The 23782-nt window shown below is 35.8% G+C and overlaps 1 protein-coding gene across 5 annotated transcripts in view; it reads left to right on the forward strand.

Moving 5' to 3' along the window:
* The first annotated feature begins 365 nt into the window (after positions 1-365).
* SLTM (SAFB like transcription modulator) overlaps positions 366-23782 on the forward strand; it is a 43077-nt gene continuing 19660 nt past the window's right edge. For 2 of the 5 annotated variants that reach the window (XM_069483364.1, XM_069483374.1), the window contains exons 1-5: positions 366-641; positions 1609-1696; positions 12129-12193; positions 14828-15025; positions 15909-15956. In XM_069483364.1, the coding sequence (XP_069339465.1) occupies positions 480-641; positions 1609-1696; positions 12129-12193; positions 14828-15025; positions 15909-15956 (561 nt within the window). In that variant the 5' untranslated portion in view covers positions 366-479. The remainder of the gene's footprint in view (positions 642-1608; positions 1697-12128; positions 12194-14827; positions 15026-15908; positions 15957-23782) is intronic. The other 3 variants (XM_069483383.1, XM_069483399.1, XM_069483390.1) reach the window with 2 other exon arrangements.

The following is a 23782-nucleotide window of genomic DNA, read 5'->3' on the forward strand; positions in this document are numbered from 1 at the left end:
GTATTTCCCAGGGAAAGGCTCGGCGCACCCTCGCACGCGCCCCCTTGGTTTGTGTTGAGTAACGCGCGAACCACCTATGCTGTGTAGTGCCCAGCACACCGTTGTTGCTCAAGACTCGAGACGCTGCAAGGAAATGGCCAATAAAGCGGCAAGGGAACGGCAACGCCGCGGACGTTGGTGCGGTTGGACGCGCCCGACTTCCCAGTACACGCCTGGGGTCGCACCGCCCAGGTGGCCACGGCCGGGTCGGCGGAGCACGTAGTGGCCGTCCCCCGCGCGAGTGCGCACGCGCACCCGTCATCCGGGTGCTGGCTGCGGCTGCAGGTTGCGCTAGGGTGGCGGACCGGGGGCGGGGCCAGCCGCTCATTGTGCGCAGCGCTGCGCGGCGCCGCCGGCCGCCGAGGCCTGGGTGGAAGTTGGCGCTGCTGCCGCCGCCCTGCAGCCCACTCGCTGCCTCGGCAGCGCGCTGCTCTTCTAAGATGGCTGCCGCTACCGGTGCTGTGGCAGCCTCGGCCGCCTCGGGTCAGGCGGAAGGTAAAAAGATCACCGATCTGCGGGTCATCGATCTCAAGTCCGAGCTGAAGCGGCGGAACTTAGACATCACCGGAGTCAAGACTGTGCTTGTCTCCCGACTCAAGCAGGTGAGGCCAGGCGAGGTCCAGGAAGGGGAGCTTAGGCCGCGCCTCGGCGCCCCTCTTCCTCCGCAGCCCCCGGCCGCCTGCAGCCTCCCGGCCCCGCGGGGCGGCGTGGTGGGGCCGACCCCAGAGGCGTCCGCCTGCGCGTGGAGGCCGAGGACCCTCCCGCGGCGCCCCCGCCCCCGCGGGCCGGGTAGGGCCTGAGAGTAGCCCGCGAGCCGCCCAGGACCGGCCTCCGCAGCCGGGCGTGCCCCCGCCTTCCCCGGGACGTCTCCGCCAGGCTGCGAGGGTTGCGGACGGCGGGCGCGGCCTCCCAAGGGCGATCGTGGAGACCTGGGAGGCGCTCGGTCCTCAGTCTTTAGCCATGGTGAGCGCGTGCATTTCTTGGCCTCGGTGGGAATGGTTACTTTGGTGACTTCTGTGAAGTTACCGTTTAATTGTGTCCAACCGTTTCCTCCCCATCTTGGGGGGAATTGGTAATGGGAGTTGATGGGTGGGTAAGAGAGGTTTTGTTTTCCACTGTGCTTTTAGTTTTTGCATCAGCACAATAATCTGCTTTTTCATCCCTGATTAGCTTTCAGGTTTGAGTGAGTGTTGGAATTGTAGTAGAGTAGCAGTAAGTTTGCATTACAGAAATTAGGAAAACTCTTTTTCGCTATTTACTTTAGTAGCTTGCAACTTTTCTGCAATAGAGCATTTAGATTTTTGTTCAGTATGATAATATGTGATATTTAATTATCTCGACTGGGTAGAATTTAAAATTCCATGTGATTTTGATACCTAACGATTTCCCCCCTGAGTTTCTCGCACTCTTTCGTGTAGTTTAATTGCTCTTTTTTGAAGTCGGTTTATGAAATGACTGGCCATTCTAAATGTCTTGAGGCTTGAGGTTTGCTAATTTTTTTTTCATTTCGTTTTTATAAAATAAGTTTAGATAGATTGTGTAGCATATTAACTTCTCTTTCTAATGTAGGCTATTGAAGAGGAAGGAGGCGATCCAGATAATATTGAATTAACTGTTTCAACTGATACTCCAAACAAGAAACCAACCAAAGGCAAAGGTTGTTACGAGTTATGAACATATTTTAAAATATATTTTGGTTATATAACTTGCCTCTGCTCTTGTGCCACTTGCCCTGTTTATATAGTGCTACTCTTTGCTATTTCCCTCTGGCACTCTGCCTTCTTGGGTCAAGGAAGAAAAGTTACTGCTGCCAGGTTCTGGGTGACTTGTAGCCCTTAAGATTCGGCTGAAGCTGACCAGAAAGTGAGAACAGTTCTTTACTGCATCCGAAAAAATTAAAGTCAAGTTGTATAACAATCCTTCATAGTGTGAAGACCTGAAGAATAAAGTACAGTTTAATACATGTCTACCTTGCCCCACAATTGGCAGAGTATTGATGGAATTCCTACCAAATCTTTCACCTTGGCTCCTTGCTATTTTCTCTAGTATATTAAAATTCTGTAACCTTCATATTTAGTACTTTGTTTGACTTAGTGAACTTAATTTGCATTTATGCCATTATACATTTTAATTTTCAGTGAAATTCAAAAAGACCTCACCAATCATACTAACACAGTAGGGGGAAAAAATCCATCGTTAGTTAGCTAAAAAAAAAAAGTTTTAAGTTATAGGGATGCTACAGATTTTTATTTTGTAACTTTTAAACTAAGCCAGAATGTATTTCCAGAATATGGTGATTTAGTCAATAGCTAAAAGTGGTTTTAAATGAGCAGTTTGACAATGTAAATGGGACTTACATATTTTTAATAGCTTCTGGTGAGTGAAATCTTTATTTGAATAGTTGCAAATTTCTCCCTCCTGTAAGGCTAGTGGTAGAGGGTGGACATACCATGTATCTGGATTCTGGTACCTACTTACAATTTTCTGTCAGAGTATGCCACGGACAGCTGCAGCATTTCTTTGTAATCTAATTTTCTTTGCTGCTCTAAGTGATCCAGTTGCTACTTCAACCATCAAATGATTGCAGCTAGAATAAAGTGATCGAATGGATTAATCTTGAAAAGAAGGGAATATTTAATTTTGAATGTAAGTGCCCTGGGTCTAAGGACCAGGCCAGCTCACTATTTTGAGTCTTCATAGTTGCCAAAGGAAATTGTGAAGGGCCAAGAAGCAGTCCCTGGGAGAGAGGGAGATGGAGTTTAAAGGAGTAAGAAAGTTATCTTGAAGGTCTGTAGCTTATAATGTAACTCTGACTGGGTCTATCATGTTGGGAAATACATTTGTATCACTTTGACAGATGTATTTCCCATGTCTAAAGAAGCTTGTCCTGAGAAGACTTCTGACAAACCAGAGGCTATTTCTAAATGAAGAAGCATAAAAATTCAGAAATAAGTGTATCAGGCATTAACTCTGGTTCTTGTAGTGGTTTTGATTCATATCATTTACATAGCATATTGTGATAGTTTGACATATGCTATGTATTAATCGTAGTCCCAAGTTATTTGAATTGACAATTAATGATTTTAGCATTTAAAGTAAACTTTATTTGATTTATTCAGTTTTCACCTACCTTTAATTTCTCTATATATGTTTTTTTCAGTTTTGATTAAGAACTTCATTTATGTTACTCAGGAATAATTTCAGCAATATAAAATTTAAGGAGTTTTTCAGTACATTTAAAATAAACATTTTTATCAGTATGTTAATTTTTTCTTTTATATGGATTATAAAGGTACTTGAACTTTATTTTGTAACTCTGATGTTAAGGTGCCTTAAGGTCTTTAGTTAGAAGTTGTAACACTTAATATTTGTCTGTAGCTGACTACTGAGTAGTTTGAGCCTCACTCCAGGATCTGCAGGACAAATAGCTCTAGTCTCCTTGAATTCCATCTATGATTGTTATGAAAATGCTATGAACTACAAAGAACATAATGTAAATCTCTAGCTCTGAACCAGTTCAAATTAATTTACAATTAAGGTGCTTATCAATAAGATTATTTTAAATTAAAAATTTAAAGGATAACTTTTAGAAATCAAATTTGAATAGGGAAACTTGTTAAAATATCAATAATTAACAGATTTTTAAAACCAAGGACATAAAGAATTAAATATTGCTTTAATGTGATATCAGTTTTTCAGTCTACTGAATTACTACATTAAGTTCTTTTCTGCCGGATCATATTTTACTTATTGGTATCTACCTTGAAAATAATTTTATCTTGGTCATGCCACTTTTCCTCAATGAGTCTGTTTCCTCTTTTGTAAAATTGGAAAACTTTACTAGTTCATCTGTAAGGCTCTTTTAGTTCTGAGATTTAATTATATATAGCCAGAATCGAGAGAAGAAAATGGTTTCTATTTAACTAACATAGATATCTAAGGAAGGAACAGGAAAGCTCATAGGCACTCAATCAATATAGTTATTCTTCAACACAATTCATTAGAAAAGGAAAAGAGCAAAGAAGGATTACTTAGAGGCAGTTATGTAGGCATCAGTAAACCACAACGTATCTGGGTCCAAGGGTTTCAACAAGAATTTGTGGACCTGTACAAATTTATGTTGCATCAATAAGGAGGCATTTCTAGGATTGTCTTCCTTTAGTGTGTACATTTTTACTTTGTCATTTTACTTTAGACCCTAAAATCATGCAAAGCACATTTTAGTGTATTTTATGTAATTTCAAAATAGCCATATGTTATTTGTCAGGAAAAGAAATAATTCTTATGATAATTTTAAGGTAACAAGTAAAAGTTACACGATGTTAAGAAAGCAAGAGAGAAGCTTCATAGGTCTGGAAAAATTAAGTGAAACACTAAAATTATTCTCTTATAAAATAAATGTAGGGTAACTATAATAATTCTTTTTTTTTTTTTTTTTTTTTGAGACAGAGTCTCACTCTGTTGCCCAGGCTAGAGTGAGTGCCGTGGCGTCAGTCTAGCTCACAGCAACCTCAAACTCCTGGGCTTAAGCGATCCTACTGCCTCAGCCTCCCGAGTAGCTGGGACTACAGGCATGCGCCACCATGCCCGGCTAATTTTTTGTATATATATATTTTAGTTGTCCATATAATTTCTTTCTATTTTTAGTAGAGACGGGGTCTCGCTCTTGCTCAGGCTGGTCTTGAACTCCTGACCTCGAGCGATCCACCCGCCTCGGCCTCCCAGAGTGCTAGGATTACAGGCGTGAGCCACCGCGCCCGGCCTATAATAATTCTTTAAAAATTTTTCTATGTTAAAATGATTGTGTTTAGACAGTGGAAAAGGAACCTACATTCTTAAGTTTATTGTAGAGTTTTTTAAAAATGAAGTTATTGCAAGCACAAACTTGTTAGTAAATGTTGATAATATGATAGTGGGTCTGAGATTTATAATTAACATGTGTATAAAATCTGTTTACATGTAGTTAACATAGTGGAACAGTTTGTGTCTTAGTTTGGTTCTCCTGAGTCTTTTTTACACTCTTTGCTATGAACTTTTAAGTAAGTAACCTAGAAGAAAGCTTCACCCATTTAGATTTACTGTCATATTAATTGGGTGTGTGTTAAGAAAGTAGTTGAACAGGTAGAGCTAACTCCTCATTAACTTGTTTTAGAGATTATAAAATCTTTTGGTTCTGCTGACAATGGCCTATCATTTTCTTTTAGATTTTCAACCTTTAAAGTCACCTATAAACTTCAGCAAAAGTTATGTGGTTAATTAACTCAGTGTTCAGAATTATATATAATGCAGTACTTACCAGCGTTGAAACTAATTTGTGATACATGCTGGCTTTAAAAAGATTTAAAGTGCTATATAAAATCTGTTTTTTCTCCTATATAAACAAGTATAATTTGGGGTTGTAGGTTTGACCAAACAGTTGATGTCTAATTTTTTGTGGAAAATACTGTAAACTGTATGTTTATAATTAATTTCATGTTTATTCTATAAAGCTTTCTAAAATTTATATCAGTCAAATAGGGCAATATAGTAAGCAATGACATAAAACATTTCTTATACAGTATCATAATGTACTATAATTCTTGCCTGTTCATTTTTTTTTCAACTGAAGTTTGTTCAGATGTTAGGGAACATTTTAATCGGAACTGTAGCATTGAGGAGGACTTTGGACATAGAATTGTCATTAGATATTTCTTGGGAACCCTGTGGGTTGGAAGCTTTGTAAAGGGCAGGATACAGTCTTATTTGCCTTTGTCTCTGTAGTGCCTAGCATGGAGCATGACGCTTAGTAAGTGCTCAAAAAATATTTGTTGAATGGGTACTGAGGGTCATTTGTTGTCTTTCAGTCTTTTTTCTTTTTTGGTATCTCATGAATGCAGTGTTGGCTTTCTTAACAACTGCTTTTAAAAATATCTCTTTGGGTGCCTATTTTAATTGCACATCTCTTTGTAAGAAGCACATACATCATGGATTAACAGTCTTTACTACCTTTCTTTTTAAGGTGCCTCTCTCAAGAGCACTAGTGGCTTATGTTTACATACTGATGTGTAAAGTATACTTACTTTTAGAACACATGAATTATTGTGTCACCCTTTTATTCCTTCCCAAGTTGTTGCTGTGTTGGAAAGCCTCGTAACTTTTGCTGGAATATTGTTCACCCTCAAAGTTTGTATGTGTCATTTACATTTCATAAAATCAGCCCTTTTATCTTAACCATTAAATCTGCATTTGTCTTACGTAGTTGTATATGGTGGATTGTGTTTATCGCAAAAATACTTTTGTAATTTTTAAACTGTTTTATAGTATCAAACATGATGTGTGGCAAGGATCCTTGTGGGGAGATAGGTAAAATTTTCTAGTACTTTAAGACAATGTGCTTCTCCCAAGTCAGTCATTTTCTAGATATTCTGAATTAGAGGCATGCTAATTTTGCAGGAATTGGACAAAAAATCATTATTGATGGCATCAGAAAAGATTTTAATGAAGAAGTTGAACAATGGCTTAGAATTTAAGGGTGGAATTTATTGACTTATTTGATCAACTGTTCTCTATTGACATATTGCAGTAAAAGAGGCTCAATGTTGTATAATTCCAGGATTTATCGGTTTACATCATAAACTCCATCACTTGAGTAGTCTTACATGGCAGCCCTAGCTAGTATACTGGAGTAGTAGTTTAATTATGGCTTTACAGTATTGTTTCCCAGATTATAAAAGTGAAACGTTTTCATTTTTAAAAAGTAGGCAATCCAGAAAAGTACAAAATGAACATTGCTCATAATCTCCCCACCTTGAATGAATTTATCATGGGTAACGTTTTGATGATCTATGGTGTGTAGGTATGTGTGCAAGTACTCACAGGAGGTTTATATTTAAGGTCCCCCTACCCTTTTCAACAACTAAAATAGATTCACACCATACATGGTATTTTGTTAAAGGCAGATAGAATTGAAATTTTCTCTAGTCTGAAGAATCTGAAAACAATAACCTTTCTCCTATATTCTTCTCACTCTGATTTCTTTAGATACACTCAGTCATCTTAGTGGTTCTACACCTGCATGAAAGTCTACACTCTGCATTAGAGTCATTTGAGTTTTAAAAAAATATGCATAGCATGCTTTCACTCCCCAGAGAGTTGGTTTCAGATGCTGTGTTGGGGGCCTGGGCATCTGCATATATTTTCTGGAAGCTTCCCAAGTTATTCTCTTATGCAGCTGGAGTTAAGAACCACTGACTGCCCTAGACCAAAGCTTGAAACTTGGCATCATTTTCATTCGTCCTCTTTCTACTGGTCAGTTTCCAAATTGTTTTATGTACTTTACAATTTTCGAAACTACTTCCATATTGCTTTATTTGATTCTCACAACAGCGCCGTGAGTTAAGTAGGGCTGTTTTATTTTTGTTGACAGAATATAAAGGTAACCCATTAAGAACCCAGTTAAATTTTTGCTGCCTTTTAAAGTTATGTGTATGTGTGTGCATGAGCACACCAGAAATGTTTATTCTGGTTATCTTTAGGTGATAAATTTAAAGGATTAAAAAAATACTTTTGGTATTTTTCAGAGTTGTTATAATGAGTGTGAATTCTTTGTAGTAGATTTTTTAAAAAATGGACCACTGCTGTGTTTAAGAAAATGTATAAGGTCTTTTAGAAAAATTATTTCATTAGTAAAATATCGGTTTAATAGAAGAGATACTAAAACACATGCAAACAATTAATGCAAGGTATAATTTATGGTTATTTTAAGGTACTGCATGCAGTTGGGGAGTTGTTGCTGGAAACATTAATGTTGTTCAGTTTGGCTTATCCGCTCAATCGTCCCCTCTTTTCCGACAGAAATTTTATGACTAAGCATTTTTTTACGTTCTATAGTAGCTTCTCTGAATGTTTAAGGGGGAAAGTTACTCAGCCACAAAATATTTTGGCAAAATTACGTTAAGATCTACTTATTAATTGCGCTTTTTGGGGGGGGGAGGGAGGGTCTCGTTTTTGTTTTGGAGGTATTTCTGAACCTGGAAAAAAATTGCAAACCCTTAATAGGGACCAGTTTGCTTTTGAAGGAGTAAACCGATTTAGGATCCCAAATCCTTTATTCGTAATTCTGAAATACAAAAAGTCCTGGAAACTGAAAGTTTTTTTCTTAAGTTTGGTGGCAAAAGTGAGGCTATTTGTAGTCTTGATTTATCCTATTTGATGCAAATATGCATATATTTCATTGCACAAATATTTCTATGACTGTGATATACTGTTTAGAAGCTGCAGGTAGGGTAAACTTGATAAATGGTATGTGCACCATCTTACTCTTCTAAAATCTGAAAATTCTGAATTCTAAAACATACCTGGCTCCAAGTGTTTCCATGAGAATTTGTGGACCTGTATGTTGCATACAGATTTATGTCGCATAGATCAGGAGGTGTTCTTAGCATTGTCTTCCTTTGGCAATATACATTTTTACTTTTTCATTTTACTTCAGACCCTAAAATCATGCAAAGAATATTTTAGTGTATTTTATGTAATTTCAAAATAGCCATATGTTACTATAATAGTTTAGCGTGTGATAGATTAATTTTGCTTCCATTTTTTTATTTTGTTATTCAGATTATGTTTACTACCTGATTTATTTTCTAGTTTTGTTTCTCAAAGCATGAAAGTTAGGCTTTAGTGTACATTAAACTTTCAGTTACTTCCTTCATCCTAGTCATGCTACTTTCGTTTTGGTGAATTCACATTTTTGTGGCACATGCTAGATTCCCTGAAGGACCAGAGAGGTGAAAACTGTTCGTTGATTGAGTAATTTGCTGCAGGAGCTTTGATAGCACAAGCTTAAATGTAACAGAAATATAAATGGTTACTGATTGTACAAAAATATGCTGAAGCTAGTGTTGCTCTAGGAATTTAAGGGTGATTTGGTTATTCTTAATCTGTGACATCACAAGAGTTAGGGACCCGTAGATTGTAGTTTGTGCCTTATTAAAATTAGGAGTATACAGTTCTTACAGGATGGAGTTGCACGGAAGACTAGTTTAACTGCCATGTCACCTCTTACCTTTGTCCCAGTAGGGCCAAATAGAAATCCACACCTTCTTTACTATTATTAATGGCATCCAACCTGGGACTCACTCCATTATCAGTCAGGAAATATATAATGCTCAAGTATCTGCTGAGTGTGGTGTTGTACTAGGTTCTGGGCTGGATAATAAACATCCTAGCTTTTAAAAATGAGTTCTATTTTTTATGGGGGAGGGATAATACTTTTTTTATTACAAGCCAAGCATGGTGACACTTGCCCGTAGTCCCAGGTACTCAGGAAGCTGAGGTGGGACGATTGCTTGGGCCCCGGAGTCCAGCCTGAGCAACATAGACTCTCATCTCTTTAAAAAAGAAGAAGGAATTACAATATAGTTTCTAATTCAACATGTGTAAAACAAACCCAAAGTTACAGATTATGAAAGCAGTCCAAAGCTAGTGTAAATTCTAAGTTTTCCCAAACACTGTGTATCTATCAGCTTATTGCTCTAGTTTCATCACTGTTTGAAAATCTTGTCCTAGTAGTTTATAAGTTTACAAGCTGATAACATTCAACCTCTAGTGCTTTTGTGTGATGACTATTAGAAACAGGATGGAATAGCAAAGTTAGGCCTTTTTTATACACCCAGTTCTACCTCTTGTTGCCTATATGTCATGGGGCAAGTTACTTAATCTCTGTGTCACATTTTAAAATTTTGTAGATGTGGCTTTTGGAGCCTCTGTTTATGCTAAAAAACAATATTTTAAACTAGCACATTGTAGCTCCTCAAAAATCTAATGGTTTCAAGGAGTGGAAATGGGTCTGGGTTTAAATTGAAACATTGCCATTTACTACCTTTATAATCTGATTAATTTTTCAGCCTCAGTTTCCTCTTTTGTAAAATGGAGATAATTGTTTCAGAGTAGGCATGAGGATAAAATAAATAAACACAGGTACATTAATGTGTGTAAAGAATTTATCCTAGTGCCCGGATAGAAGCCACTTCATAGTAGTGACTGCTGGTGTTGTTTTGCTGAAGTGTAATTTGATTTTCCTGTAAGTAAACTAAAGCAAGTGAAATTAATCATGGAGTTTGCATAGTATATGTAGTTTGTCATTATGCTGAAGGCTGCCATTTCAAAGATAATATCTTTAAATTAAGTTAATTAACCACTCCTTACGAAAGTAATCTCTTTTAAGTAGGTCATAATAAGATGTAGTGGAAAGAATTTTAGGACTGGAAATGAGAAGTTTTGGCTTCCAGTGCTGACAACACCATCTTCAAGTTTTAGGCAAGCTCTTCAACCTCTCAGCCTTGTTTTCTTTTCTGTAAAATTGTGATAACCTGTCCCATGTACAACAGGGCACTTGAAAAATGCAATTGAGCTTTTTTTTTTAAAATGTGCTTTGCAGATTGTAAAGTAGTTTGTAATTGTAAAGAGTAAATAGCATTTGTGATTGATCTAAAGGGGTTCCCCCAAAAGCTCTGCTGTATAGTTTATTTGGTGGTACATGTGTATGGGTTTGAAAGTTTTAAAAAAGTTTCTTTCTCCCAAAAGGTAGCGTCTTTAAGGGTTTTTTTTTTTCTTATAGTAACTTTTCTCTCTTTAAATATGATAGAAGAATTTAATGAGCTGTTTCTCCTATAGTATGGTTTCCTTTTTCAGGAAAGGAACATCTTTTTTTCTCTTTAATTAATAAACATTTTATGATGAATAGGCTTTCTTAGTGGTTGCCCTTTTAGTAACTTCTAATTTTAGACTTTAGGGCAAAATAATCAGGTAGGCTTTCTTATTGTTGTGTGAAATTCTCATATACAAATTAACTTTGGTAGTAAAGAGAATGATGGCAATAATTGTAAAATTAGATACAAGGCTTTAATCTACAAAGGGCATAGTAAACCAAAAATTTATTTTTCCTAAATGCAAACACCAACATTCTAAATAGGAAATTAACATCACCCTAAGCTCTGTGCTTCATCTCTCATTTGATTCTCATAAGCCTTCAGGTACTACTTGGGAAAAAGAAAAATACTTACTCTTGATCTTATTTTTCATGTACCTGGAAAGACTAATATCTGGTTTCCCTTTTTATCATTTATTCATGGAATGGGTTTAGAATTGGGAGTAGATGACAGATAGAGGGTAGTGGGGAGACTAGGGAAAGGGAGGTATTCTAACTGTTTTTACGTTTATGCTGGCATCTAAACCCTGTACCCTGGGTCACTGAAGCTGGGGCGAGGTAGTAGTAGCACTGTCCACGCCTGTAGCAGGCAAAAGGAAAAGTTCATTAGTTGGCCTTAGGAAAGAGCATGGAAAACATTTTTAAAGTTCCAACCACCGATTTGCAAAGTTTTGAAGAAGAGGGTTGAGCAGAGAATGTCTGTAGTTTATCTAGAAGCTATTAAAGAGTTTTCACTCTGAAGTAATTTCTACTTGCCTTAGATCAGTTAAATCAGTCATTATGTTAAGTGACTAGCACTTTTTATATTTAGGCTTTTGGAGCAGTACACAATTAGCATAAAAGTAGTCACTGTACTTAAGGAATTTCTTCTCTACATGAGAAGGCAAGATATATTTGAAACAGTACAAGGCAACATATAATCAACTGATGGATTGTAAGGCAGAGATAAAGTGTGGGGTTTTTTATTTCAGAGAAAGCTTGTTGAAAGGAGCACTTAGATAGGACCTTGTGGGAGATACAAGTCTTGAACTTAGCTATCAGGTGTCTGGTTATATATTCAGTTAGTAAAATATTGTTGAAAGGTACTGCAACTTCTCAAAGAATTAAAGATGGAGGTGTAAAGCAGTGTAAAGAAAACTGTATACATATATGTCAAGTCAGTTAAGATGATGGGCTTGTATGTAGGATTATGTACACAGTGCATTACACTGAAAAAGCATGACATTGTTAATAAAGGTTTTTTTGTTTGGGACAGCTGTGACCGGGTGGTTTATAAGCAGTTGGCATTAGCTTTGTCAGATGATTTGGGAGTGGAGAGTGATACTGCAGGGTAAACTCTGAATGTTTTTTGCTCTTAAAGTAATAAAATATTGGTTGTTAGCCCATTTTTCTTCTTCCGCAGGTAAAAAACAAGAAGCAGATGAGTTGAGCGGAGATGCTTCTGTGGAAGATGATAATTTTGTCAAGGTAAAGTGTTGATTACTCAGGCTAAGATGTTTATTTTGAGCCTAGAATTTTGCATGATGAATTTTATACATTTTACTTGAACAACAGACACTGAAGTATGTAGGTTAAATAAAGATAGAGACTTATGCTATATTGTCAATCTCATTAACTCATAAATGAGAAATATAATAAATAGCTTTTTCTTTGGTTAAATGAAACAGAAAGCTAAAAATAATAATCTCTCTGTCCAGGAACCTAAGTAGAAATCTAAGACATAGGTGCCTGGGGAACGTATCAAGACAATTGATATGTTAGTTCCTGGACAAGATAACATATGAAGGATATTGGTAATTTATTTTTTATCTGCTCATTAAATTTAGCTTTCATATATAATATACAGAACTTAGATTAATGTAGACTTTAAAATGGAGAGAGAAAATTGCTATTGTGTTGCTACTTGGTAAGATTAAATTAAGAAATTCGTTTTGCCCTGAAAGATAAATAAGCCAGGCCTTTTTGGCTGAAAAGGAGTATACTTCAAAACTGTCAGAAAAATTAAGTATGTAATTTTAATTGGTGCTGTTGCAGTTCTGTATACTAGAGATATAGAACATATTATTTTTAATTGTAGTTGGGTTTTTTTATTTGTTTTCATTTTAATGAAAAGTAATCTCTCTCATTGTTAGGTCTTCAATATTGTTGTATTTGCAGGAATTATTTAATGAGCATAGTTCCTATTAAATTATATACATTTACCAACCCCACATCTTCTGTTTTCTGTGTGTATTTAGTCCATATTGTTTGGTTGTCTGTGTGTTCCACCATGAAGTCAGTTTACGTCCATCCACCCACCCATCTCTGCTACCCTCCCCACCCCCAGCCCACACCTTGCACCTTGCACCTTGCACTTTAAGGCCAGGCATGGAGAGAAAAAAAGTGGTTGAGGAGTTAACCCTGAAATCAGATAATTTTAAGAAATATTTGCCTAGGGATCCATTAAAATTGATGATTGCATGTCTGTAATCAGCTTTTGTTTGAGCCTTTAAGAGCTCTTCAGTTTTGGTATTCTGTTATTCTTGTTGTATGTTGTCCATTAGGTTTGTTCCATTGTTCTTATTTTCTTCAGTTGTCTTTACTGGTAAGTGTATGATTAAGCAAAAATTATCCATAAGCTGGAAAAACATTGAACTAGTAAAAAATCTTTTAATTTTCAAATGTCTAACTTTCTTTCAGCTCTTCAGTTCATAAAAATGTTAGTCATTTGAAATATTATAAGGAACTATGTCCTATTCAGAAGAATAATAGCATTGTCTCTCATATGTGCTGCAAAGGATGCCTTTGTGTTATTATTAAATAAACCTGGTCATAATATCTAAAAGAGCAAAAGAGCTTTTTTAAAAATCCTATTTAAATATATCTTTAGTTTCTTTAATTTTACTTTGGAAGTATCAACATATGTGATGTTTTTGATAAAAATTAAGTGAATGTATTTTCCTTGGCTCTCAGAGTTGGTAATTTTGGAATTTATGCCATGGTGTGGTTGGTGGATAATATCACCTATTGCCTGTATATCTGAATAGTTTAGAAAGTACTTCTGTATGTGTGTAAGTGAGGAGATTGGTCAGAGTTGATGTTGAGAATAGGTGAAGTTCCTTTGGTGACTTCCTTTGATCTTTTTTGCACCTATTCTTCTGCTGTCATAGGACCACCTTCTCCATTTTCAGCCCCCATTGTTCCCCGCTTACACAGTGAGGAAGCTGGTCAAACCAGAGATGCCCCGCTCCCCAAACACTCCACATCCCAAACCAATCATATTCCTTCTCTGTACCCACCTCCCTCAGTAGAAATTTTTGTTCCCTCACTGCAGTTCAGCTATGAATGATTAATAGTCATGCCTCTGCCCTTTTCACGTTTTAACCCAGAAACCTTTTCTTAAATCTGATAGATTTACTATAAGAATAGGAAAAGAGGAAAGAATGTTTATTGTTTTCAGCCCTTTCTCTACAGTTAATCAGAGAGAAAGTTAAGCAGTTTGCTATTTTTGATTCCACTGAAGTACCGTGTATCCATAGACTTTGAAGGGCAAACAGACTCGATTCCAGCCTATGTTCTGCTGCCTAACTGACATTGTGGCACAGTGATAGATTTCACAACAAATACATTCAAATTAGTTATTTGCATATTTTTCAAGAACAGACATTGATGTAGCATTTGGGGGTTCCTTTTTGTTAATTAGAAATGAACATTTTTTAATACATGAGACTTCTAGGGTCTTTGAATTTAAATCAACCTAGGGCACATGGAGAAATCAAGTCATTTCTTTGAAGCCATATCTTCTGGTCAACTTCTAGAATGTGGCCTGGTAAATATTAAATAACTGGAACTTAGCGTATCTCTAGTAGCAATTCAGTTAGTGTGCATTTCAGTGTGAGAGATTTGAGAACTCAAATTCCTGGTTTTATGATCTTGGTATTAGACCTCTTATTTTTAAAGACACTTCATATGTAAGGTAAAATGATTGAGCTTTGGCTTTGGGAATAGTAGCAAAATAAGATAAAATTTGACACATTTAGAGATGTAAATTACCAAAAAAGTTTGGTGGATAGCCTACACTACTTTGCCTCTAGTTGTACCAAATTTTCTTACCATTAAAAGGACTGTGAATTGGAGAATCAAGAGGCACATGAACAAGATGGAAATGACGAACTAAAGGACTCTGAAGAATTTGGTGAAAACGAAGAAGAAAATGTGCATTCCAAGGAGTTTCTTTCTGCAGAAGAGAACAAGAGAGCTCATGAATTAATAGAGGCAGAAGCAATAGAAGATGTAGAAAAAGAGGACATCGAAAGTCAGGTCTTTAGCCAGTTTTTTTAAAACATGACACAGATAAATTAAGTTTTAAATCATAGTATTTTTTCTAGTTCAATTTGGAAGTCCAAATTATTTTTAAAATATACTTTTAAAGTTACTTATAAATCACCCAGAATCCTATCACTTAAGGTGTTCTTTTAAATTTTAGCTTATTCCATGTATATATCTTTTTATAGAGTTGTTATACTGTAAGTTACTATTTACTCTATATTCTGCTTTCACATAATATAATGACTTCATAATTCACGTGTTATACCATAATTTATTAGACTGCTTTCTGTGTGTCTAATAGCCACACTTCTAATTTTGGACATTTAAATTTTAAGATTTTTTTAAAACCTACGCCACTAAGAATGAGTGTACCAGTTGCACTCTGACCTTGCCAACATTACTTGGTGGTAGGTTTTTTTTTTTCCCTTTTGCTACATTAGTAGGTAAAAAAGGTTACTTTAATTTGCAATTTCTTTGGTTATATCAAGGGTGAGGAAATTACTTATGAAAGTTTAGTTTTAAAGCAGATAATTTTTCAAGTCTTTTCTTTGAAATAGGTCATTTGTCCTGCTTTTGAAATATAACAGTAATTCTTAAGAAAGCAATGAGTTAAGGAGTCAGTGCTGTTAGTATTCATGCTTAAAACTCTTCCCTTCTACCTGGCCTAAAAATGAGGGGCTCAAGAAAGATTTTTCTAATTCTCTAGCAACATGACTAATTTTTTATGTTGGCATAAAAAATATAATCTGAATTATTAAGCATTGATTTAGTACCCCGAACATGAGGTAAATGATAATCAGGTCTAAGCATAAAAGCATTCTCATGTAACCCAGATATTTTGTAAAGCAAAGCTATTGTATACCCTTTTACTTAGGAAATTGAAGCTCAAGAAGGTGAAGATGATACCTTTCTAACAGCCCAAGTAAGTTTACATTTAGTCTTATGAATTTGATATTGTGGGTGGAAGGGCTTGGAAAAGGAATCTTATTTTGACTTCATAATTCTTTAATTCACAGAAGTACTTACAAGTTAATACTGAGTTATTTGTGTGATGTATTGACAGCTAAAATTTCTATTGCCACAAAAGTAACTGGGAGTTATGAGGTTCCTATCATTTTATTTTTTTAAAAAGTCCATTTTTTGTGTAAAACTTAAGTCTAGTTAGCAGTCTTTTGCAAAAATCAACACTCTCCTTGATATTCTTCCCTGTCACTTTACTATAAAATAAATCATTTAAAAGTGCTAATATCCTGCCAGGCGCATTAGTACACACCTATAATCCCAGGTAGTTGGGAGGCTGAGGCAGGAGGATCACTTGAGCGTAGAAGTTTGGGACAACCTTGGGCAATGTAGCCAGACCCAATCTTAAAAAAATAAAAATTTTTCAGAAGTGCTAATATCTTTTTCAAAGCTTTATTTAAAATTGTGTTAATTTAACACTCCTAGGCTGGGCATAGTCTAAAAATGACAAAGATTTACTTGGTATGGGGAAAATGACTATCTTTCAGTGTGTAATAAAATTTGTTGATATACATGATATACATAGTGTATATTTTAAAGCATAACTTACAGGTGCTGTAAACAGATATTTATACAGTTTTAAAAATTATCCTTTATCTTTTTCTCATATCTGTACTCATGAACCCCTTGTTCATGTGCCCTCTTTAAATGGTATACTTTCAAATAGAGATAGTGGTTCCCTTGTTTACTAGATTGAGGAAAAAAATAGTGATCAGGTTTGTTGTTTCCTCTCTGGTATATCCTGGAAGAGTATTTAGAGAGTCTCATATTCATGGACTGCTTAGCTGCCCTCTTTTCTGTAGCTCCCTTTCCTTTGAAATCCTGGTGAGGCTTTGTATTGACTCTCTGTTTATTGCAATGAAGGAGAAATTGCATTTCTGGGAGAAATGTTTCTGATTATTTGGAATATTTAGGAAGGAAATATTAGGACTGTGAAAGTCTATAGGCCTGACCTCCATCCTGTCCCCGAGTACATTCATTTCCTAGTGGTAAAGAATAGATGAGGAAGATCAACTCTCAGATTGGGGTAGTACCTTTTCTAGATTACTGATTTGAAAACAGGTTGAGTTGAGGTCTTCGTAGTCTTTGGGAACTAGCTTTTTTGTCAAAAAAAAAAAAAAAACTTCATGAAGGGCCACTTCTATAGTTATGCAGGTTGTGAATTGTGTTAAGGCATCATGTCTAAAAGTCTCCACTTACATAACAGACTTTATTACAAACTTTTTTTTAACAGATAAAGTTTCTGAAGCAATAGGTGCCTTTTTCTAATTGTCATAAATTTTTACGGGCTAGAGATGGCCATGCTCCCATTCCACCCTAATAATGAAAGAACAGTTATTTATTTCTTATCATAGGGCCATAGTGTATGAAAAGATAGGGAGGTTGTTTCTTTAGAGAAGTTTTCTTTAAGTAAAATGACCTTTTCCCTCTTTCTAAATACTGTATAGTGGAACATTGAGAAACATAAATGTATCTTGATTCCATCATGATCTAACGGTTCTAAACATGCTTACTGGATCTATGACTGTGTGCATTAAGGGTTACCATGTAGAGTGTAACCATCCCTCAGCTTCAGATGTTATCACTTTTTGGCCAGTCTTATTTCCTCTACACCTCCATTCACTTTCCCCCTTCTGCATTATTTTGAAACAAATCCAGACATACTTTCTTTGAAAAAGTTCAGTATACATCTCTAAGAGAGAACTCTAATTTTTTACATTATCACTCTGAAAGTCAGAATTTTAATATCAAATATAGATTGTATTCAAATGTTCAATTGTCTTGGTTTTTCGTTTTTCTTTTTTCTTTTTTTTTTTTTTTTTTTTATAACCGGTCTTGTTTGAATCTAAATACCAGTAAGATCTACACATCGTGATTGATTGAATTGTTTTTAGGTCTCTTTTAGTCCATAGGTTTTTCTCCTCCACCTTTTTTTCCCTCCCCATTATTTTATTTATTGAAAGAGTTGACTTGTTTATGATATATAGTAGTGGTTGGCCAAGTTTTTCTTAAAAGGGCCAGATAGTAAATATTTTAGTCTTTGTGGGCCATATGGTCTATGTCACAAGTATTCAACTCTGCCATTGTAGTATAGACGCAGTCACAGACAATATGTAAATGAATGGGCATGGCCATATTTCAATAAACATGTTTACAAAAATGGGCATCTTTTGTAGTTTGCCAAAATCTAGATTTGTGGAGCTTCCAAAATCTAGATTTTGCTGATTATGTTCCTGTGGTAGTGTTCAACATGTTCTTCTGTTTACCGTACTTTTTGTAAATTGGTAAATTGGTTGTAGGATCTAGAGGCTTGCTGTAAGGTTCAGGGCTACCCCCTACCATCACCACAACACACACAGCCACTTCATAGGTAGTATTGTATTCTTCCATTTGGATGCTCATAATATCTGGTTGTATCTTTTTGTGATGGTACAAATCAATGATGATCCATACCCCATTAGCGGTTACAAAGTGATGATATTCTAATTCTATCATTTCTTCTTCCTTTATTAGCTGGAATGTTTCTAGAAAGAAAAACTGTCATCTACTATTTGGTTACTCAGTGGCATCATTTACAAAGAAAAGCCAGGGGATGTATGTTTGATTCTTACCTTTTATTTACCAATCTTCAGAATAATAAACTGGTTCACTGGCATCTTTAACAGTAGCCAGTGGATTTTTAATTTGTTCTTTTTTCCTCCCTTAGATTCATTTTGAACTTAAGGATTTGAGTATATTTAATATATTTCAGTGACTGCAGTTATTATCCTTACTAATGCTCAAATTTTCCCATCTTGAGCTAGTGAGAGTCTCTTCAAGTTGGCTCTTGAGTTCTTTCAACATGATCCTAGTAGTTTGATTGATTTATTGCTTTCTGGTATGTGCAGATGTTCTACTTCCTGCTTCAGATCTATAATTAGCTATTTCTTCCTTTTATTGGTAAATGGTATTTCAAGACAATCTGGGTCGTAGGTGTGTTCGTTGCTACTGAGTTCATTGTTTCTAGGTCTTTTCAGTGTACAGTGCTAGAGAATGTGTTTTAGTTTTTTGTTTTCTTTGTGGTTGTTTGTTTTAACTTTTAAGATAAATATTCTTACAAATAATACCAAATTAATCATTTCCTTTACCTGATAGTACACATACAACAGCCTTAGAATGATAATACCAATACCACCACCAATATGGGTACTGAAAATAAGGCTTTTTTCCCAGTTATATATCTCATAAGGATGTTCCCCTCTACAGATGAACAAATTACTGTGTTATAGATTAGTTTTACTCTGTACGGTTATATCACCGACTGCTACATATTTAGGTTGATTGTTTCATTTATTTTCAAGGTTAGCTATTGCTTTTAAAATTTAATCTGCAACTTCTTGTGAATCTGTAATTTTTTTAAGTTAGAAAATTTAATCTGATTTTATAATTATTTAAAAATTTACATGATTCCAAAGTCAAAGCTATGAGACAAGAGATACTCAAAAAAAGTCTTTTGTCCAGTTCCCTACCATCCTCTTATTTAACCTTTGAAAAGTTCATGGTTTATTCTGCCATTACTTTTAAAAATATAAGTAAGCAGCATATTTGTATAGGATGTATCTGTTTCAAGCTAGTCCTCAGACTTTGACTTGAAGCTTAAATCTCTAGGCTTTAGCCTCTACGCAATTTGTTATAATTAGATAGAATTTGGTTCAGATTCTACTTCTGTTGATTAATTACAATATCGTGACTTTGGACAGGTTCTCTTAGTCAGTTTCTGTCTATAAAATGAACATTTTTATTCCTACCTTCTAGATTTCTGTAGGGATTAATCATACATCCTGGCATGTAGTACATGTACAATTAGTGATTATTTGTAGTATTTTCTAGCTTCAAAATACCAGTTACTTGAGAATTTTCTGGAAATGTTGCTCTAAAATGTTCTTGTTTGCTAATGCTTTAATTCTTAAAAATTTCTTCTAGTGTCAAGAGCCTCTTTAGTCAGTGATAACATCATTCCTATTTCTTTTTCAATTTGGTTTTGCCCCTGATGTTTAACTAACCTGAAGGACCTTCCCTATTTTGTCATATGAAATCTGTATACTTCTTGGGCTGGACGTGGAGGCTCACACTTGTAATCCTAGCACTTGGGGAGGCCAAGGCGGGAATATTGCTTGAGGTCAGGAGTTTCAGACTAGCCTGAGCAAGAGCGAGACCCCATCTCTACCAAAAATGGGAAAATTAGCTGGGCGTGGTGGTGCACACTGCCTATAGTCCCAGCTACTCTGCAACTCAGGAGGCTGAGGCAGAAAGATTGTTTCAGCCCGGGAGTTTGAGGTTGCAATGAGCTATGATGATGCCACTGCTCTCCAACCTGGGTGACAAGAGCAAGACCCTGTCTCAGAAAAAAAAAGAAAAAGAAAAGAAGGAGAGGAGGTAGAGGAGGGAGGAAGGGAAGGGAAGGGAAGGGAAGGAAGGAAGGAAGGAAATAATAAATCTATATACCTCTTAAATGCAGATTTACTTCTGCCTGTTCCACAAAGCTTTCTTTAGTACCTCTCGCCTATGTAGTGCTTTACCATTTAAAAAGAACTTTTTATATCCATTATCTTAACTGTTTCAGTAGTAAAGACAGGATAAATACCTAGGTCCCGTGGTGCCTGGTGTGGTATTCTTTTCAATAAATAACCGTACACTACTAAATATTTTCTGAATTGTATTGTATTTAACATAGTGCTGAAATTAAGCCCTTCAGATACATAAAAACAAGCAGTTCAGTCTTTCCAGCTAAAAATAGCAATATTACACTACATTTCAACAATTTTTTGAGTACTTATGTGCCAAGCATTTTGTGTTTTCCATGATGTTTACCTTATTGCCAGATAGATAGTTCATGGTTTAAGGTTATGTTGAAGGTTTATTTTAAATCAGGTAGAATACAGTGTTTACAAATCAGGGGAAAGGAGGTCTTTTTGCTTAGCACATATATGTACATATAAGATATCCTAGGGGAAGGTAGCAGAATTGGGTATGTAGTAAACACTTGGGTTAACTGCAATGTAAGTCCTAGACTTGTCTTTGTCTCTTAGTAGTCATTGCTGCTCCTAGGATGAAATGAAAATAATAAAGGGGCTTTTATATGTCTTTTAGCATTTGACTAAGGATTGTAGATTCCACTACAAAGATGAACAACATGAGTACCTACCTTATAGAACATTTGCTTCATTTCCATATATGAAATGTATTTTTTCAAAATAAACTCGAGTGGTTAATTTAAAAGGATGCTTTACATTTAATAAGTAAATGTTTTACATTCAATTGCTATATTCCTCATTTTGAAAAAGATCTGTTTTCAGTGGGGGGGAAATTATTTTCAACTAAGTTACATATCATATCTGTGCCTATATATCATTTGGACAGAAAAATTTCCCATCATCTTTCTTGTACTTCTTGGCTTGTTTCTATATTGCAAGGATTTGGGGGCTTATTTAGACTTTTGGTTTAACCTTAGTAGTACTATGTTTGCTGCACATACTGCAAAGTAAAACAAATAGGCATTTACATGTGGTTCATCTTTTCTACTAACCATAGTTTTTTTTGTGCTTGACAAAAGCACAAAAGGTCCCTAGGCCCTTTTCCTAGGGACATTTAAGTATACGTAATAAAGCTGGTATAGCCACTATGTAGAAGAACTTAAATTATGAAACCCTTCAGAAGAATGTTTTGAATTATTAAGATAAATACCTAAAAATTCTTCAGCAAATAAGATAAACCTACCAGTTACCTTAGTAACTAGAAATAACATTCTAATTGACAGGAACTAGAACAGAATTTTATTTTTTACACTGTAGTATTTTTTTTTAAGTTTTCCTTTCTTAAATAACAATTTGGACGTTTTTCTTGAACCTGTCAATGTTGCATCTCTAAGAAAAACTTGGAAGTGGTTTGCTGTTGGCATCATAGGTAGACGGAGGGAGTCAAGCTGCATTCTTTAAGTTCATTTCTTCTACTTTTAAGTAAAAGTTAAGGCATCCCAGTTTATCCTTTCAAGAAAAATCACTAAGAGTTTGGAAGAAAAAGATTTATCCATAATTCGAGCATAAGTTATGCTTCCTTTGGTACTACTGCCTACCACTCCACTGAAGTTGCAGCATTTTTCTTTCCTTTCCAAATGTTACAGATTAGAGATACAAAGTTTAAAAATAAATTCCAGTAAACCAATTTATTAAGAGATTCTTAAAGGACAATATAAAGGATTTACATTGCTATCAATCGGTGATTTACTTGTTCTGTTTATTTTACTTCTGGGCTTGTGGCTTAGGTTTTAAGTATTTTTAGTTTCCTTCATGTTGCTCCAGATGTAAAAAATCGATCATTCCCTAATTGGGCATTTATATGTTAACTTAGTCAAATATCATTTAAAATGCTGTCTTAGAAATCATGATTGTTATCCAAATGCAATTTTGAGCACGTGGTAAAATATTTGAAATTTTAAGGAATGCGTGCTTTTTTATGATTCTAAGATTGTGTTACAAGATAAATATGCCATTTAAAGTTCTATTTACATTTAAATTTTGCTTTAAGTCTTCTTTCACTGCTAGGGTGTGGCTCTAAGGCAGTGGTTCTCAAAGTGTCCTCTCTGGACCAGCAACATTAGCATCACCTGGAAACTTGGTAGAGATGCACATTTTCAAGACTGATGCCAGATCTTCTGAATCAGAAACTCTGGGGTTGGTGCCCAGCAATCTGTGTTTTAACAAGTCCTCCAGGGGATACTGATACATGCTCAAGTTTGAGAACCACCACTCTAAGGTTTTGTGTGTGGTAATTTACAAGCTTCATACCACCTGACTTAATGCAATCTGCTTCTACTTAGCTTTTATTTTAAAAGTTATGATTAAAATTTAAAACATTCCTTACAATTTTTTTCAGTCACTGAGATTATAATGCATATTACTTTACTTATTCTTTGTAGTCTTATATTTGGGAAAATGTTGGTTGGTATGATTGCTTCAGTGATTTTTGCAATATTTGCTCCACACAGTACATAATGCTTTTCCCCTTTGTGACATTCCTGGGGTTTTTTGTTTGTTTGTTTTGGTTTGGTTTTTTTGGGTTTTGGTTTTTGTTGGTTTTTTGTGTGTGTGGTTGGTTTTTTTTTTTTGTTGTTGTTGTTGAGACAGAGTCTTACTCTGTCGCCCTGGGTAGAGTGCTGCAGTGGCTACATCATAGCTCACTGCAACCTCTAACTCCTGGGCTCAAGTGATCCTCTTGCCTCAGTCTCTCGAGTAGTTGGGACTACAGGTGCATGCCACTGAGCCGGGCTAATTTTTCTATTTTTAGTAGAGACAGGGTCTCGCTCTTACTTAGGCTGGTCTTGAACTCCTGAGCTCAAGCAATCCTCCCACCTCAGCCTCCCAGAGTGCTAAGATTACAAGCGTGAGCCACCACGCCCGGCTTACATTCCTGTTTTTAAGATAATACATTCTTAATTTTAGATTTAGTGAAGCTATCAAATATTTTGAAATTAAAATCATTTTAAAAAAATGAGTGGGTTACTTGTTTGGATTAACCATAGCACAAATACCATTTTAAAATTGGCTGGCCACCAACTTAAATGTGACGGCTGTGAATTCGTTTTTAACAGATACTAAGAATGAATAATTTGAAACGGATTAGTAATCATCCTTCTCACGGCTGAGATGCTCAAAAAGGGAGTGTTGTTTGTTTGTTTTGTTTATTAATGTG

This window comes from Eulemur rufifrons, chromosome 2 (assembly GCF_041146395.1).
Source record: "Eulemur rufifrons isolate Redbay chromosome 2, OSU_ERuf_1, whole genome shotgun sequence".
Lineage (NCBI taxonomy): Eukaryota > Metazoa > Chordata > Mammalia > Primates > Lemuridae > Eulemur > Eulemur rufifrons.